The sequence below is a fragment of the Ambystoma mexicanum genome, chromosome 9, assembly GCF_040938575.1.
Source record: "Ambystoma mexicanum isolate Mex_15411 chromosome 9, UKY_AmexF1_1, whole genome shotgun sequence".
NCBI classification, from domain to species: Eukaryota; Metazoa; Chordata; class Amphibia; order Caudata; family Ambystomatidae; genus Ambystoma; species Ambystoma mexicanum.
In genome coordinates, this window is record NC_090931.1 from 1300597798 (window position 1) to 1300614628 (window position 16831).

General features: G+C 47.8%; 1 protein-coding gene across 8 annotated transcripts in view; it reads right to left on the reverse strand.

Annotated features, from left to right (window-relative positions):
* KALRN (kalirin RhoGEF kinase) overlaps window positions 1-16831 on the reverse strand; it is a 1827638-nt gene that overhangs the window by 199072 nt on the left and 1611735 nt on the right. For all 8 annotated transcript variants that reach the window (XM_069616662.1, XM_069616664.1, XM_069616661.1 and 5 more), the window contains 3 exons: window positions 14912-14981; window positions 11302-11388; window positions 237-329 (listed from right to left, as the gene is read on the reverse strand). In XM_069616662.1, the coding sequence (XP_069472763.1) occupies window positions 237-329; window positions 11302-11388; window positions 14912-14981 (250 nt within the window). The remainder of the gene's footprint in view (window positions 1-236; window positions 330-11301; window positions 11389-14911; window positions 14982-16831) is intronic.

A 16831-nucleotide genomic window follows, 5' to 3' on the forward strand; every position in this document is an offset into this window, starting at 1 on the left:
GGCCTGCAGCCTGCGGCTCCCCAGATATCTTGGGCCATAACTACCATGATCCTGCACCAAAGAGTGCAGACCCCTGAGAAGGTGAATATGCGCATTGCAAAGGAAGCTCTCCATGTCTAGGTGTGGCTAGGGCGGCGCCAGCCTTCATGAGCACAGTGGAGGCATCTAAATCAGCCCTGCATGGAACGCGGGAACAGCCACTAACGGAGCACGACACCTGGCTTTGCTCTTCTTACCTTGAGTAGCAGCTGATACTTTGTTATTCTTTGAATGGGTTTGATGAGGAAGTCACTGATGGTAAGCCTCTGGTTTATTTCTTGTTTCAAGTCCTAAAAAATGATTTGTCAACGACAATTAACAGTAACATCAACAAAGATACTAACATTCAGATGTAATTTCAGTTGTGCAGAAGACACAAAAACTAAGAAATTAGACTAAATAGGGAGAGTTAAAAACAAGCATTGGCCTTTGCCAACAGTTTTTGCTTTTGTGTAGGCATGGGATAGGCATTTGCCAGGCACTGCCGTAATGGTGTTAACTGGACATTAATGAAAAAGCTGCACAATGGTGTGAGTACCTGGGCATAGAATAACAGTGCCATCGATACACAAACCAAAACTGTTGGTAAAGGCCAATGCTGGTTTTTAACAGGAATTCATGGAAGGATACACATGCTGCTTTTAAATCAAGTGGCTGAAGGCACACTTGATGAAAACATCATTATTACAGTTCCACTTAAGGCATCAACTCTCAGAAGACTGCTTTGAAATAATGGCAGGCATTCCTAGCATAACATTTAATGTTACTGCTTGATAAAGCTAGCCCAAAAAGATCCCAGGCGAACATGCTTTAGGCAGGGAGGGGCAGAAAGTGGCTGGAAATGGCCTTAGGAATCAGCAGGGCCAAAGGCAGTTAATGGGTGGATAAACCGCCCAACATCTACATGCTTTGTGTCCCTCCCCATATCCCACCCCCCTCCTAGCTATACTCCAATACAATAGTTTTGGTTCAGCGTTGCAAAGTAGCCAAAACTAAAAAGAACAGTCCAATTCCCCAGTGAAACGTTACTGGTAAGTACATTAAGACCGGTCTTTACTTTTGTTTCTGTAAGAGGGTCTGTCATTCCGGAAGTTCAATAAGCTAGGTGCTAGTGATACAGTGAGTAAAGAGCATCAAGGTCTGGTACAGTAAAAAGTCAATAGGATTTGTAGAAGGTGCGCTCACTGCGGAGGATTTGTATTGTAGTGGAGTGCAGCATCATCACTCCCACTGGTTTGAGGGGGTTTATAAAACCATAGCACAAATGTTCATTGTGCTCACTCTCTGGCCAGAATTCTGACTGTGTGATGACCAGCTCGGAATTTGACCAACACTTTTCGCTAAGCTGCTTTCAAGTATTGCCAAGCGGCATCTTATGAATCTACCATCAGTCTGCCTGCTTTTCTGAAGACCTTGGTTGGGGCTGATTAAGAGCATGGTGGTATGGTTATGAAAAATATATACATATGGCGGTAACAGATCTACCATCATTTTAACTGCACTGCCATATTCGAACCATGTTGGTGGTAATTGGTAATTTCGAGTAAAACCCTCCAGCAATTGGCTTGTGGTTTTTCATCCTGGAAAAAAAAAGAGGATTTCCTGCTGGCTGAAAATATGGCACGAGGTAAATAGTCCAAACAATGGAGTCCTGGGAATAACACCACCGCACAAACTGGAGAGTTTACTGCAAGTTTCAAGGCAGTTATTATGTTGCTAATGGTGGTAATGGAATTAGAGTTTGGTGCATTTCCCAAAGGTAAATATGCTAAACGCGTATTGAGCCCAACCTTCTCCTTCTTGACAGGCGTCTTCCATCTCTCATCAATTTCCTCCTTTCAGCAGACACTCCTCTAGCACCCACCTCCCTTTCCCCTTCTCCACCTCCGATGGGCGTACCACGTTCCTGTACCCCTCCTCGAAAGACCTTCAAAGGTGGTAACCAGGACCAACTTGCAACCCTCAACTCTCGTTCTGCAGTCAAACACGCTTCTGATATCTGTCTCCTCAAAGAATTTGACCTCGATTTTCTCACCCTCACTGAGACGTGGTTCACTGCCAGCTCAGTCATTGCTTTGGACACACTCTTGTCTGAGGGTTACAAGATCATCTCCAAGCCCAGGCCTAACTGGTCTGGAGGCAGAGTGGCCTTGGTCTTCCCTGACTGGATCCCTGCCTCTATCATCCCCACTCAGTCCTACTCCTCCTTTGAACGTCTCGTCTGCAGGCTTGGCATCTCTCCTACCCTTTCATTGACTCTTGCCACCATCTACAGGACCCTCGGTCAGTTCGTCCTCTTCATTCTGTCCCTTGCACCTTACTTTGGCTGATTTCTGTAACCATTCCTTTGCCACTGGATCCTTCCCTCAATCCCTCAATCACTCCTTTGTGTATCCCCTCCTTAAAAGGCCCTCTTCTGACCCCTCCTGTCCTGCTAACAATCACCCTACCTCTATCACCACCTTCCTGGGCAAACTCATCGAGACGTTTGCCATCTCCCAACTGACAACATTCTGATTCGGTCGGCTGTCTCCACAATCACCAGTCTGGCTTCAGAGCTGCCAGAGGCACAGAAACAGCTCTACTTAACACCCATAACGACTTGCTCTCTAGTCTTGATTAACTCTCCTTCCGTTTCTATCCTCCTGGCTCTTTCCTTTGCCTTGGACAGAGTAAATCATGGCACCCTAATAAATCAGCTCCATGACACCCTTGGCATCATGGGTCTGGCTCTTGACTGGTTGACCTTCCTCTCCAACATACCCTCCCAAGTCCAACTGAGCCCTTTTGTCTCCTCTATCACTCTCTCCACCGGTGACGTCCCTCAAGGCCCTATCCTCTCATCATGGCTTTTCAATATCTACCTTGCCTCTTTGGCCCATCTGATCTCTTCTTTCTCTCCTCACTTTCAGTGTTCTGCAAACGACATGCAGCTCTCCTTCACTCTTCCCTCTCCGCCGCCTCCTCTCATCCCTGACGGTCTGACTGCCATTCAGTCTCATCAGTCTTGGTGTGCTGCCAAAGATCTCTACCTGAATGTCAGTAATACCGAGATCCTTTCCCTTCGGACCCCCAGCTCCCTTCTTCCTTCTCTCCCTCTGGCGCCCTCTTTGGTCCTTCTCCCTTCTCTTTCCTGCAAAGCTAAAAACCTTGGTGTCATCTTATCGCAGACCTTGCCAAGAAGGCCCACTATCATCTGCACCTCCCCCCTTTCCTCACCTTCCCCCAGAAACTCAATGTTTCCAGAGCTCTAGTCCTTTCTAGACTTGACTACTCTATCAGCCTCTTCCTCCAGCTTCCTTCATCCTCCCTTGGTCCCCATCAGCTAATCCAGAATAGGACAGACTTATTCTTGGCCTCAAGGCCAGGAACTGCATCACCCTAGCACCAATTTCTCTCCACTGGCTCCCAGTTGCTGCTGCGATCAAATTCAAGACCCTCTGCATCATCCCCAAGGCTTCCTGGGGCCTGGGACCCTGCTACATCCAACTCTCACTCCCTAAATACCTCCCTGCTAGAGCCCTTTGGTCTGCTTGCTCCAACTCTCTGGGAATCCGTCACTTCTCTAAGCAAAGTGTGGGGGGTAGATGTCTCTCTTCCACAGAAGCCTCCCTCTGGAATGGTCTTCCTGCCCCTCTCAGGCTTGACCCAGATCTCCTTAAGTTCCGAAAGCTCCTCAAGACCATCCTTTTGTCCTCCTCCTTCTCTCTTCCCTTCCCCTGCTAACTCCTTCCTCCTCATCTATGTCTGGCTCCTGGTTCCCTTCTGAGTTCTGCAGGGTCCCAATTATTTCCCCCCTAACAGACTCCTATACAAAAATATAAATCCATTTAGCCTGGCTTGCATGCTTAAAATGCACAATCGACAACCCTTACTAATGAGTGACGGGGCAAAAGATGGATGTGGATAAACTTAATTCAATAATAGTCAGACAGGCTTAGCTATCTCTAGGACTATGGGGTGTGCACTACCGAAAGAATGACTAAGGGGCTCGTCAGTTATCTGTTTCTCAATGTCCAAAAAGAATCAGTCTACCGTCCAAAACTATTACTTTCTGACCCCATCAGTTATCTTAAAAAAATAAAGGCAGGAGAATGACTTCCTTCTCTTGCGTCATGCTTCCAGCACTGATTCGCTTGATATACATTATTTACATTGGCAGTTCCGTTTTTCAGTTCCAACAGTTTGTTTCTCACTATTGACAGTTTATATCCCACTTGAGGCAAGTCTTTACTCTGTTGAACTGGTTTGGTTGTATAGGCTATGTAAGAAGTCACACTACCAGCTGCACCTCCTCAGAGGTATTCATCCCTTCCTCTCCTTCCCCCAGAAGCCCACTGTCTCCCGAGCCCTGGTTCTCTCGAAGCTGGATTACTGTAACAGCCTCTATCTTAATCTGCCTGCCTCCACTCTCCGCCCCCTGCAACTCATCCAGAACAGAACTGCGAGACTTGTCCTTGGCCTCAAGCCCAGGGACCGTATCTCTCCAGGACTGAAATCTCTACACTGGCTCCCAGTGGCTGCGAGGATAAAGTTCAAAACCCTCTGCATTGTCCACAAGGCCTTCTGGGGCCTGGGTCCTAAATACCTTCAACTCTCTCTTCCCAAATATCTTCCTTCCCGAGCCCTTCGCTCATCCGCCTCCAACTCCCTCAGGGTCAGCCGCTTCTCGAAGCAACGAGCTGGGGGTAGATCTCTCTCCGCGGCAGGGGCCTCCCTCTGGAACAGCCTTCCTGCCTCCCTGAAACTTGAGGAGAACCATCTCCGGTTCCGGAAGCACCTCAAAACCTTCCTCTTTGCTTCTGCTTTCTCTCTCCCTCTCCCCTGCTGAACATCTAATATTCTTCACTGAAACTGCACTGATTCTGCAACTGGACCACTCTTAACAGCCTCGGTCCTGGGCCCAGTCACTCTCCACTTGCACTGATGCCCTGGAACCCCTCTGCACTGCGGGACTGTCTCTGTATCCCTACAGCCCCCCCCTTTTCCAGCACTTGTTCTGCACTTACCTTGCACTTGCCACCAGCTGGCCCTATTTATTTATTACTTTACGCCACCTACCTTGTACTGAACTTCCCCCCCTCCCCTTCCCCTTGCACTTTTCCCCCTCCCCCACCCCTGCACTTGCGCGATCTGAATGACACCTGGCCTAGTAGGATCGTTGTCTGTCTCCCCTTGTTCCTCCCCTCCCTGCCTCGTCGCGCCTTGAAACACCTGTGTATAGGCGCGTTACAAATGCCATATTATATCATATCATGTATTCTTTTTAACTTTTGATATTCTCCTTTCTTCATTTAACACCATTTTGTTTTGGGCATCTCACAGGCTTTCCTTTCTTTGAGGATCTCTTTCTCGCTTCTATTTACAATTATAAGGTTTCACTCTCTTTCATGCAGGTCCCTCTCTGGTAACTTTACTCTTCCCTTCTTCAAAGTTTCCCCCGTTACGTTCTCTCTTCTTTGGATACGGTCCTGGGACTCTTAGGTCTTTGCAAGCAATTCCAGTTTGTCGCTGTACTTGTGAGTGGGCATTCTTAACGTCCCTCACCTGCGGTACTCACACGGTCTATTCTCTTCGGTATCTCACCAGGGAGCTGTGTCATTGACAGCGGTGTCCCTCTGATTGTCTCAGCTTTGTTTCTCGGGTCCACTGCCCACTACGACTCTCCCAGGATCACGCCACCACAGAGGATTCTTCTCTCCAGCTTTTCAGTACATCGACAGGTCAGCGCTCATTCACTTGCCCAACAGCAAGTTTGGATTTTGTGGGTTCCATATCCCACGATGGCTCTGCCTCTTCCCAGGATTAAGTAAGTACTCTATGAAGTAACGTCCAAATCACTGCATCTTCCTGTGTGATGCGATCTCCATGCCTTTGTGGTGGAACTCCTCATTGCTGAAAGGGATGACGTTAACAAAATTAAAGTTACTCACCGCAGTGACTAGAGTACTCATAGTCCCCCTCTATCCTTGTGGGTGTCCTCCAAAATGGGGGCGTTACCGGAACATTTGCAGCAAAACATTGAGCTTCGCCTTTAAATTTAGTGTAGTGAACGGGGGCACGGCCTTAGACATGGGAACACCCCACCGAGGCCCCACTCTCCGCCGCCTCATCTCAGTCCCCTTTGAACATATCAAACGCATAGATACCTGGCTACGCTTATTACATATTAGCCCTTGGCATACTAGTGGGTGAAGGTCAGAGGGAAGTATGGACGAAAGTGACTAGAGTACTCTAGTCACTATGGTGAGTAACTTTAATTACTCATACGTCCTGTCCCCTTTCCTCCATCCTTGTAGATGATTCTACCGAACAAGACCATAGGGTGGAGCTGTGACAACCTGCCTCATATCTAGGATGAAGCAAAAAGGTTCTTCAGAACCACCTGACCGAACTCTGCATTACCCCTGGAGCTGGTACCCAGGGAATAGTTCTTACAGAAGGCTGATGGAGTGGCCCAATTAGCCGCTTTGCTGATGACATCCCAAGAAGCATGTCTCAGAAATGCAACAGCCGTGGCCTTAGCTCTGACTGCATGGGCGTGGATCCCTTGAGGAACTGGTTTGCCCAGGGGCGTATACTCCTCTGAAATGGCCTGAACCATCCAACGGGTGATGGAACCTGATTAATTCCTCGACTTCAGGAAGGATTTTGTCCGATTTTGTCAGAGAGGTAGAACTTGAGGACACTCTTGAGGTCCAAGGAATGTAGGGCCCTTTCTGCCTCCGACTTCAGGAAGAAAACCGGCAGGCAGATCTCTTGATTTAAATGAAATGGGGAGACCATCTTGGGCAAGAACTTTGGTTGAGTGCGCAAGATGACCTTGTTGTTGTGAAACATGGTGAAGGGTTCACACAAACACAACACCTGCAGCTCACTGACACTGCGAGCAGAGGTGAGAGCTACCAGCAAAACAGTCTTTAGTGTCACCAAGCGAATGTCCACAGAGGCCATTGGCTCGTAAGGTTTGCGCTGCAAAGCTGCAAGAACCACATTGCGGTCCCAGACCAGATGCGGCCTATGCACCTGAGGAAAAAGCCAAGATAACCCCTTAAGGTGGGCCTTCACCAATGGGTTGGCTGCTGAAAAAGCGAGCTCAGGGGAATTCTTGTAAGCCCCAATTGCCACCAAATAAGTGCGGCAACTATCCACCTGCACTCCAGAAGGAGCCAGGAGTGCGGAAAAAGCCAGCACGTCGTCCAGTGGACAGGTGACTGGATTCAGACCCTTGTAACAAGCCCAATGGCAGAACATATTCCATTTGCTCTTATGCTAAGACCGAGCAGAGTGGTGCCCTGCTGAATGGTGTACCAGTTGTCATCTGCAAATTGAGCATGCTGAAGCCTCAGCTGGTCAGGAACCAGGCCGCCAGAGCCAGCTTTACCCGGGTTCAGATGTTCCCCTGCCCCATCCTGCTGCATTAGAAAGCCCCTGCTGGCGATAGGAAGGTGGAAGGTACCGTGGGAACACAACTACAGTGGATCCGAAAACCAGGGTCTCGAAGGCCAGTGGGGGCAATCGGGATGAGGCTGCAGCCCACCGAAGCCCGGAACTTGCAGAGGGTTCGCTGGAGCAGAGGGGTGGGTTGGAAATCATAACACCTGCGGCCGTGCCAACAGATCTGCAAGGTGCCTCCCAGAGACCCCTGACCTGCTCACAAAGCAAACTGGGGGCACTTGGACTTCCGAGGAGATGTAAACAGGTCCAGATTTATGAACCCCTAATGCTGAACAGGGGCAACAAGGAGTTGGTGTGCAACTCCCACTCGTAGGTGTTGAACCCCAAGGGGCTCAGCTGATCTGCTGCTACATTGCTTCCCCCTGGAAGGTGGATTTCAGAAATCCAAACCCCCTCCGTCAGGGCCCATTCCCATATCGACACTGCCTCCAGACATAGGAGGGAGGCAGGGGTATGGATGGGTGCCACCCTGCTTGTTCAGGGTGAAACATTGTAGTAGAATTGTCCATCCTGACCAGAACAGACCTGTCCTTGATGAGGTGCAGAAACGTCTTGAGGGGCAGACCCACTGCCCTGAGTTTGAGCAGAATGATAAGCTGGATGGCCTCCCCCCTGGACCAATTACCATGAATGGTGTAGCCCTCCAGAGTAGCCACCCAAACTGAAAGAGATGAGTCTGTCGTCACCACCAGGATGGTCTCCAGTCAGGTGAAGGGGGTTCCGATGGAAACATTGCCATCCATCAGCCACCAGTGAAGATCAGGCCGGAGGAGCAGGGATATTGGGATCCTGTCCGACTGAGGCCCCCTCTCCTGATTCCAATTGGCCACCAGGTGTAGCTGGAGGCCCCTCATCTTGAGGCGAGTGTGCAGTACAATAAATACGCAAGAGACCATCAAGCCCAGAAGATGCTGGAACCACCATGACAAGGTGGTTGATTTGGCCAGAAAGTTCCCTATCGCCTTGTGAATGGAGAGGAGCCTCTTGGGCAAGGGGAACACCCACTGAACAGCCGTGTTCCAGCAAAGCCTTAGGAAGACCAGATCCTGGGAGGGGCACAACTGCAACTTCATCTGGTTGAGGGAGAACCCCAGCTGATGAATATCCGCCAATATCTGGCAGGTGTGCATCACCCCTTCGGTTGACCCTGCCCTCACCAGCCAGTTGTCCAGTTGGGGGTACAGGTGATGGGCCTCCAAGCAGAGCAGACCCACCACTGTGTTCATCAACTTCTTCAAGACATGAGGGGCCGAGTTCATGCCAAAAGGCAGCACCCTCTACTGAAGGTGGTATGACATAATCGTGAACCGCAGAAGCTTCTACTGATGTGGCTGGTGAATGGGGACATGCCGGTATGCATTCTTGAGGTCCAGGGAACACACCCAGTTCCATGCACACAGAGACTCTAGATATGTGCGTGGGAATAATCATGTTGAAGCATTCTAGCGATAAAGACAGATTGAGAAATGACACGTCCAGGACAACTCTCAGGCCAGCCTGGTTGTTCTTGGGTACTGCAGAAATCCTGGAGTTGAACCCGGAGCCCCGGTTCGATCGCCTGCATCTCTAAGAGCAAAAGGACCTCCTGTAAAAGAGATGGGGACCCGATCTGATGAAGAGGAGGAAAGGATGGTAGGAGGAAAGGATGGTAGAGGGAAAGGAAGAGGACGACTGAAGCCGGTTATCGAAAAGATGTTTCCAGCTGTCGTGGAAAAGAGCTGGTCTTCCCTCCCCCACCACACTGGAGTGCTGTGTTCTCCGACCTTGACATCACTGTTTCTTGGTGTCAACTGCAGAGGGGGAGTGGAAAAAACAGTGAAGTCCTCTGCAGCTTCCTCCTGTTGTAGCTGGGCGACCTGTCAGGCCTCCGCATACCACAGTCCCAGAACCCTTGAAGCCAGTGAAAGCGTGGGGTTTGAATTCGGTCCTGCCCTGAGACTGAGGGAAGGACTTCTGCCCTGGCTTTGCTTAACAAAATTGGGTACTCCCTGTTTTTTGGTATCGGGGGTCAACACTGTCAGATGGGAGACTTATATAGCGAAAGAAGGGGGGAGACCGGTCGACTACCTCTTTCTTTAGTCCCTGAGAATCAACAGATCAGGAAAAGGCAATCTCGTTCGCTCAAAGATTGTTGCAACCACTGTTTATACAGCATGTTTATTTTCTTTTAATTTAATACATATATAACCATAACAAAAACTAAAAAGAGGCTTTTAATGAAAGGTCCTCAGTATTCATCTTAAAAAAAAGACTTGTTTCAACCTGTGCAAAACCACTTACATTCTACCACGTAACAATACAGTGTATCATACAGTGAAGGAATCACAAAAAAACATAAAACAAGGGAAAACAGTTACACAATACTGTTGATTTGTATTATTAGTTTTCAAAACAAAGGAAGGATCTGGCATCAAAGGCCATGGTCATTCCTGCATGATTGAATGTGACAAGTTATTCAGAGAGCAGACTATATTTACTGAAATATTTATATACAGTCTCTCCGTTCTACTGGACAAGATTGTTTAAGAGATGTAAATAGAGTTATAAATTCACAAGAACACTTCTATGGCGTTTGATTTGGACTGAGAAGGAGAAAAAACAGTTAACAGTTTCCTCAATTAAAGTCGACATATGTTTCGGCCATGTTGACACATACAATGTACCCTCATAGTGCTGTTGGTCTTGATATTTAAAGCTGTCTTCAGGACAGTTTTAATTATGACGTGTAGTTTATACTTCCCCAGTTATCAAAGTTCATTATTACACATTCTGTATCTTTCTCAGAATTCTTTTGAGACTAGTAGAAAAGTTGAAAAAATTGTTTCTTAGCGCCGACTGGCTGCTTGTGGGTGTTCAGTGTCAAAAGGTCACCTTCCCTTTCAGGTGTATGCAGGGCAGCTTGATGTAATTAAGTCGCCGGCTTATAGTTGATGGTAAATATCTTACACGGTCTTTGCTGTTTTTTCACACTGCATTTAGTTTGCAGATGTCGACCACCGTCTCTCGTGCGGTTAGGTAAAAGGGGCCCAGTTTCTTCTTTCACCTCAGGCTATCTGTGCTATATGTCAGGATGGCCCAGGACTTCGTGGTTTGAGTGGAGGTTTTCTTCTTTGTCAACTTGTCATTGTTTGAACGAGAGGGGTCGACGCCCTTGCTCCTGCACATCAACTGAAAACCCGGTGGCATGCATCCAAGCCGTCCTTCTCATCTCGACACCCAGGCACAGCCCTTTGCAGTCAATGTGGGAGGCCCAAGACTCCATGAGGTCCTGCGCAATGGCCCAGGCCTCCGCCAGACCAGACTTGAACCAATAAGACTGCCGGAGCTGGAACAAAGTTGTCTGGACAGAACATATGACTTTACTTGTTCCTTTAGATAGGCAGGAGCCTTTCCATGCATACATCTATGAGCCCAAGAAAGAGTTTTGAAGCGTATTCTTGCTGTAAGATTCAGCCAGTGCTTAAAAACATCAGTTCAGATACTCTTCATACAGGAGTACACTTCGACAACCAATACACAAGTAAAATAAAAAACTTTAAAAAGCAGTTTCCTAAAACATTTCAACCTTTGATTTAATTCCAAATTCAACAGAGTGCATACCACTCCGTTGTAGCAGGATGTACAGGTATATTTTGGAGGTGTGGGAAAACATGTATTATAAGGCATTAGATTCTTGCAACCTAACCTGGACATGTAATGCTAGACAAGCCCTCAGTGCCTTGTGTTATTATATTAGTAAAGACATTCTAAGACAATTTAAATATCTACAAACACTATATCCTGGTATTAATTATTTAAACTTACCTCAAAAAAGGTATCATATTCTGCGACTATGTACTCTGAGCGGGGTTTGTTTTGACAGTAAACCACATACATGTGCAACCGCCTCTCCTAAAAAAAAAGTAAAAGCACACTCAGTTGATTGTGAAGCAGGCAAAGCAGTAGTTTAGTATAACATGATCATCAAGACTCATTTTGCTGAATAGGCACAGGCTAGGTGAATAAGGTCGGCACTACTGTAGAGGTTGCTTACCATGGGATATGTTAAAGAGTACAGAAGAAGCTTGTTTATATATTTACTTCGATTGTCTCTACAGCCTGAACAATTGTCACAATTAATGCTGGAGTGTGTTTCGGGTGTCCCTGCTCTTGCATGAGAGAAATGATGTTTTTGAGAAACCTCACACCCCTCATATGTCACGAGTCCACCCAAGTATGAGACACCACGCTGTGTTAGATCTGTTGCTTTCTACTACCCTGATGGCTTTAAGAAAATAGAGGCCACAACAAAGTACTAACATGTAACCACCGCTCTCCCCAATCAGATCCTCCACATCCCACCAGCACTGAGCTCTACACTTCTGACCCAATGCTAGCCTTTGCCTTTCACCCTAGGACAACCAGATTCTCATTTATCTAACTATCATCATCCATCTATGAATGCTAATAAAACAACACAACCCTGCCAGATCTTCCCCCAACAACAGCGCTGTCACCATTCCACCATCTCCTCCAGGATTGACATCAGGCAACAAGCTCTAACCTCTGCCTTGCACTGTTTCTCACCCAGGGGCTACAGATGATCCAGAAATGTGCCTCTTGACTTCCACAGACGCTTCACAGATTGGACGTCATCACCCTGGCCGGTGCCATATACTCAGGCTCCCTCCCACTGTGATTATCTAGTTTAGGTGTCTGGGCACCGACAAGGTATACTGTGCATCAATCTGACATTAAACTGCTTTCCACCAGCATGACCACCAGCTCTGGTAAGTCCTTCAACATAGTAAAGCAAGGGCTACTAGCCAACCCTTCTCCTTCCTTGCCCTCCACCTCTTGAACTCTTTATATCAGACCACCCGGCCCTTCAAGAAGGCTATTAGGACATGCATGAATGAACCGTGATCATAACCGCCCGCTTTTTCTAATACATACTCCGACATGAATTGAGGCGCCACGAAGATAACAACGATTACAGAGCCAGAACGGAAACGCTGCATTAACTGAGCAAGAAAGATAACTCGGCACTAGCTGAGGCAGAAAGATAACTCGGCACTAGCTGAGGCAGAAAGATAACTCGGCACTAGCTGAGGCAGAAAGATAACTCGGCACTAGCTGAGGCAGAAAGATAACTCGGCACTAGCTGAGGCAGAAAGATAACTCGGCACTAGCTGAGGCAGAAAGATAACTCGGCACTAGCTGAGGCAGAAAGATAACTCGGCACTAGCTGAGGCAGAAAGATAACTCGGCACTAGCTGAGGCAGAAAGATAACTTGGCACTAGCTGAGGCAGAAAGATAACTCGGCACTAACTGAGACAGAAAGACAACTCGGCACTAACTGAGGCAGAAAGACAACTCTGCAATAAGTGGGCCAGAAGCGTAACTCAGCCGCAACTGGGCCAGAAGGATAACTCAGCCGCAACTGGGCCAGAAGGGTAACTCAGCCGCAACTGGGCCAGAAGGATAACTCAGCCGCAACTGGGCCAGAAGGATAACTCAGCCGCAACTGGGCCAGAAGGATAACTCAGCCGCAACTGGGCCAGAAGCATAACTCAGCCGCAACTGGGCCAGAAGCGTAACTCAGCCGCAACTGGGCCAGAAGGATAACTCAGCCGCAACTGGGCCAGAAGGATAACTCAGCCGCAACTGGGCCAGAAGGGTAACTCAGCCGCAACTGGGCCAGAAGGGTAACTCAGCCGCAACTGGGCCAGAAGGGTAACTCAGCCGCAACTGGGCCAGAAGGATAACTCAGCCGCAACTGGGCCAGAAGGATAACTCAGCCGCAACTGGGCCAGAAGGATAACTCAGCCGCAACTGGGCCAGAAGGATAACTCAGCCGCAACTGGGCCAGAAGGATAACTCAGCCGCAACTGGGCCAGAAGGATAACTCAGCCGCAACTGGGCCAGAAGGATAACTCAGCCGCAACTGGGCCAGAAGGATAACTCAGCCGCAACTGGGCCAGAAGGATAACTCAGCCGCAACTGGGCCAGAAGGATAACTCAGCCGCAACTGGGCCAGAAGGATAACTCAGCAGCAACCGGGCCAGAAGGATACCTCAGCAGCAACCGGGCCAGAAGGATAACTCAGCAGCAACCGGGCCAGAAGGATAACTCAGCAGCAACCGGGCCAGAAGGATAACTCAGCAACAACTGGGCCAGAAGGATAACTCAGCAACAACTGGGCCAGTAGGATAACTCTTCGGGGTAACCAAGACATTCACCAGAAATGTGACACAGTCTGTGCTTGCAATTTTAAATTCGGACAAGGCAGACTCAGACTTTGATCCTAAACTGAGCATCTTACATCCGTCAGACAATCTCTGCATTGGCTCCCAATTGACGACCGAATTCAGTACAAAGCTGCATCCATAGTGCATAAATGCCTTTATGGTAATGCACCTGCTTACCTGAAATTCCGTAATTCAATATACAAACCTGGACGCACCTTACGCTTCACCAATCTGGGACTTATTAACTCTCACGTATTCAAAAGAGCTGAATGTCTAGGAAGGGCTTTTCCCACATTGGCAGCACAGACCTGGAATTCCCTGCCTATGACCTATGATTAGATAAAAAGTATAAAAAATTTGCGAACTTCTTGGAAGACCACCTTGCTCAGGTAATTAGGGTTTACTGCCGTCAGAGGTGAACCAAATGGACCCTGTCTGAGTTTTGTCTTAGATGCATGTCCTTCGTGCTCATGTGCACTCAGATACCTGCGGTTTCCTGGAGCATTACAAATAAACAATACAAACTGGTTTATAACACCTACTATTATAGTGCTTAGAAGTGGGGGGAATCCAACACAAACTGCTACATGAAACATTATTGGTATTATTAGTTATTTGGAGACCACCTTGGAGTGTAAACAGAATTCTACAAATAGTCTACATATGTGAGTTATTTGCTGCACTTTCTAGAAGGCTCGACATTGAGCTTGTCCGGTGGTTGTGCAAATGCAAAAGAACAAGTGGTTCAAGATAAGGACACACTAGCTATGTGTCAGTTTTTCAAAACTGTAGTTATCCAATGCCAATATGATCATGGATATATTAAGAAACGTATTCACACCAGGACACACTAAAATACATTAAACGCAAACACAGAACATGTTGTTACATCAAAGATAAGCTTGGAAGGGAAAGTTAAAATATACAAATATGGGTGTTTTCGTACATAGTAAAATCTTCCTCGCAATAGTAAGCAGTAACAATTTCATGTAAATAGGTCTGTTTGGGCATGGAGGGGGTTTCCAATAGAATAAATGATGTTTTCAAATGCATGTAAGGTGCTTGTATAGGTTTGCCTTGTCCCCGAGTCCAGCATCAACCCAAGGTATTTCACCATTGGCAAACCCCACCCTTAGCCCAGGAGGAAACAGTGCGGTAACATTAAAGTCATTTAGAAACTCACATGTTTGATAAACAGTTGTGCTAAACGCTCCGGATCCTGAAGACATTTCTCAAGTTCCGCCATAAAGAAACTAAAAGGAATAAAAGAAGAAGATATTAAAGAGTACAGCCCTGGCCATCCACACGGAAGCAGACATATCTGTATACACAAACGTATTGCCCAAAGGACGCTGGAAGGCTTGACACATTGAACTGCATATCAAGCTCTGAGGGACGCTGTGTGCTCTAACAAGACCATAACTTATTGACAAAACACGGGTGCCCTCTTAAGCTGGAAATGGAATGTAAAGTGGTTTTATGTTCTGCGCTTCTGCCATTTCTGTTGACCTTACTGCAAGTGTCTTTACAAGAAAAGATAGTTGGGTTGCGGAAGGAAGGTTTAAGTTACTTACCTGTAACTCCTGTTCTCCAGCATTGGTCTGGCATGGATTCACATGCTCATGAATATTCCCCGTCGTCAAAAAAACAACAAAAAAAAAAAAAACACGGTTTCACTTTCACTTAAAAACTATTTCTCCTCTAAACCAATCGCTGTCATACTGCCCCCATCCAATGACAGTCCTACCCCTAAGCCCCTCCTCTGGCAGCCATCTTCAGATTTGGTAAGCACGTAAAGTGGCAGTATGACTAAGAAGAGCCGCAGAGGTACAGAGGGAGGGTTCGCATGTGAATCCATGCGGGAGAAGAATAGTTGCATAACAAACTTTCTCCAGCATGGGGTCTGGCATTGATTCAAATGCTGATGAATAACGAATACAGAGCAATACAACATTACACATCCACAGGAGGTGGCAAGGCAAGCAATAAATTCTTCTCTCCGGAACAGTCTCACCTTTAGCGAACAGGTTGCATAATACTGGTTGGCCAACTCTGGACTCATCCCTGAAATCCCTGTCGATGCAGTAGAACTTTGTGAAGGTGTGCGTGGACCTCCACATAGCAGCCCTGCAGATGTCCAGCAGGGGTACACCAGACAGGAACGCCATTGTCGCAGCGATCGCTCTGGTGGAGTGGGCTCTCTGACAGCTTGGCAACGGTCGGTTCGCCAACCGATGACGGTGCGTGATACATCCGGAGAGCCACCATAAAATTGAAGCCTTGGACAAGGCCTTCCCATAGTTCACAGGACCAAAGTTCACGCACAGTTGAGAGGTCTTCCGAAAACTCTTTGTGTGTGTCATGTAGAACTTCAGGGCACGAGCAACGTCCAGCGAATACAAGGCCCTTTCCACTGGTGACAAAGGTTTCGGGAAGAAAACGGGTAACACCAAAGTCTTGTTGAGGTGGAATTCTGATGGAACCTTTGGCATGATAGAGGGGTGCGTACGCAGCACCACCCTCGAATCGTGGAAAGTCAAGTATGGTAGCTTGCAGGATAGGGCCTTGATCTCACCTACCATCCTGGTAAAGGTGATGGCCATAAGGAAAAAGCTGTTTTCCATGAGAGTAACTGATAGGGGTCTTATGCATAGAGTTCCCACGCCGGGGCAGGAGCCTTCACCGGCGGCAAAGATCAAAAAGTCCTTTGATAAATTTGTTGACGTGTTGACCATAGTGAAGATCTTCCTGGAGACCTGGTGTAGTGGGAGATAGCCGCCAGATGTACCTTGATAGAGGCGTGAGCCAAACCAGCCTTGGCCAAGGATAGTAAGTATGGAAGAATCTGTGGGGCCGTGACCCTATGAAGGCTAATCTTCTGAGAGCTGCACCACATAGCGAAACGCTTCCATTTGTGACTGTAGCACTTCAAATTCGATGTCGCCCTGGCCTTCGTGAGGACCTCTCTGCAGTCCGCAGGCAACTCATAACCTCTGAACTCTAGAACTGCAGGAGCCAAGCCCACAGGTTCAGCAATCCTGGGTTGTGATAAAGGATTGTGCCTCCTCCTCTGGTGGGGTGATCCGGAACCACTGGCAGCTTG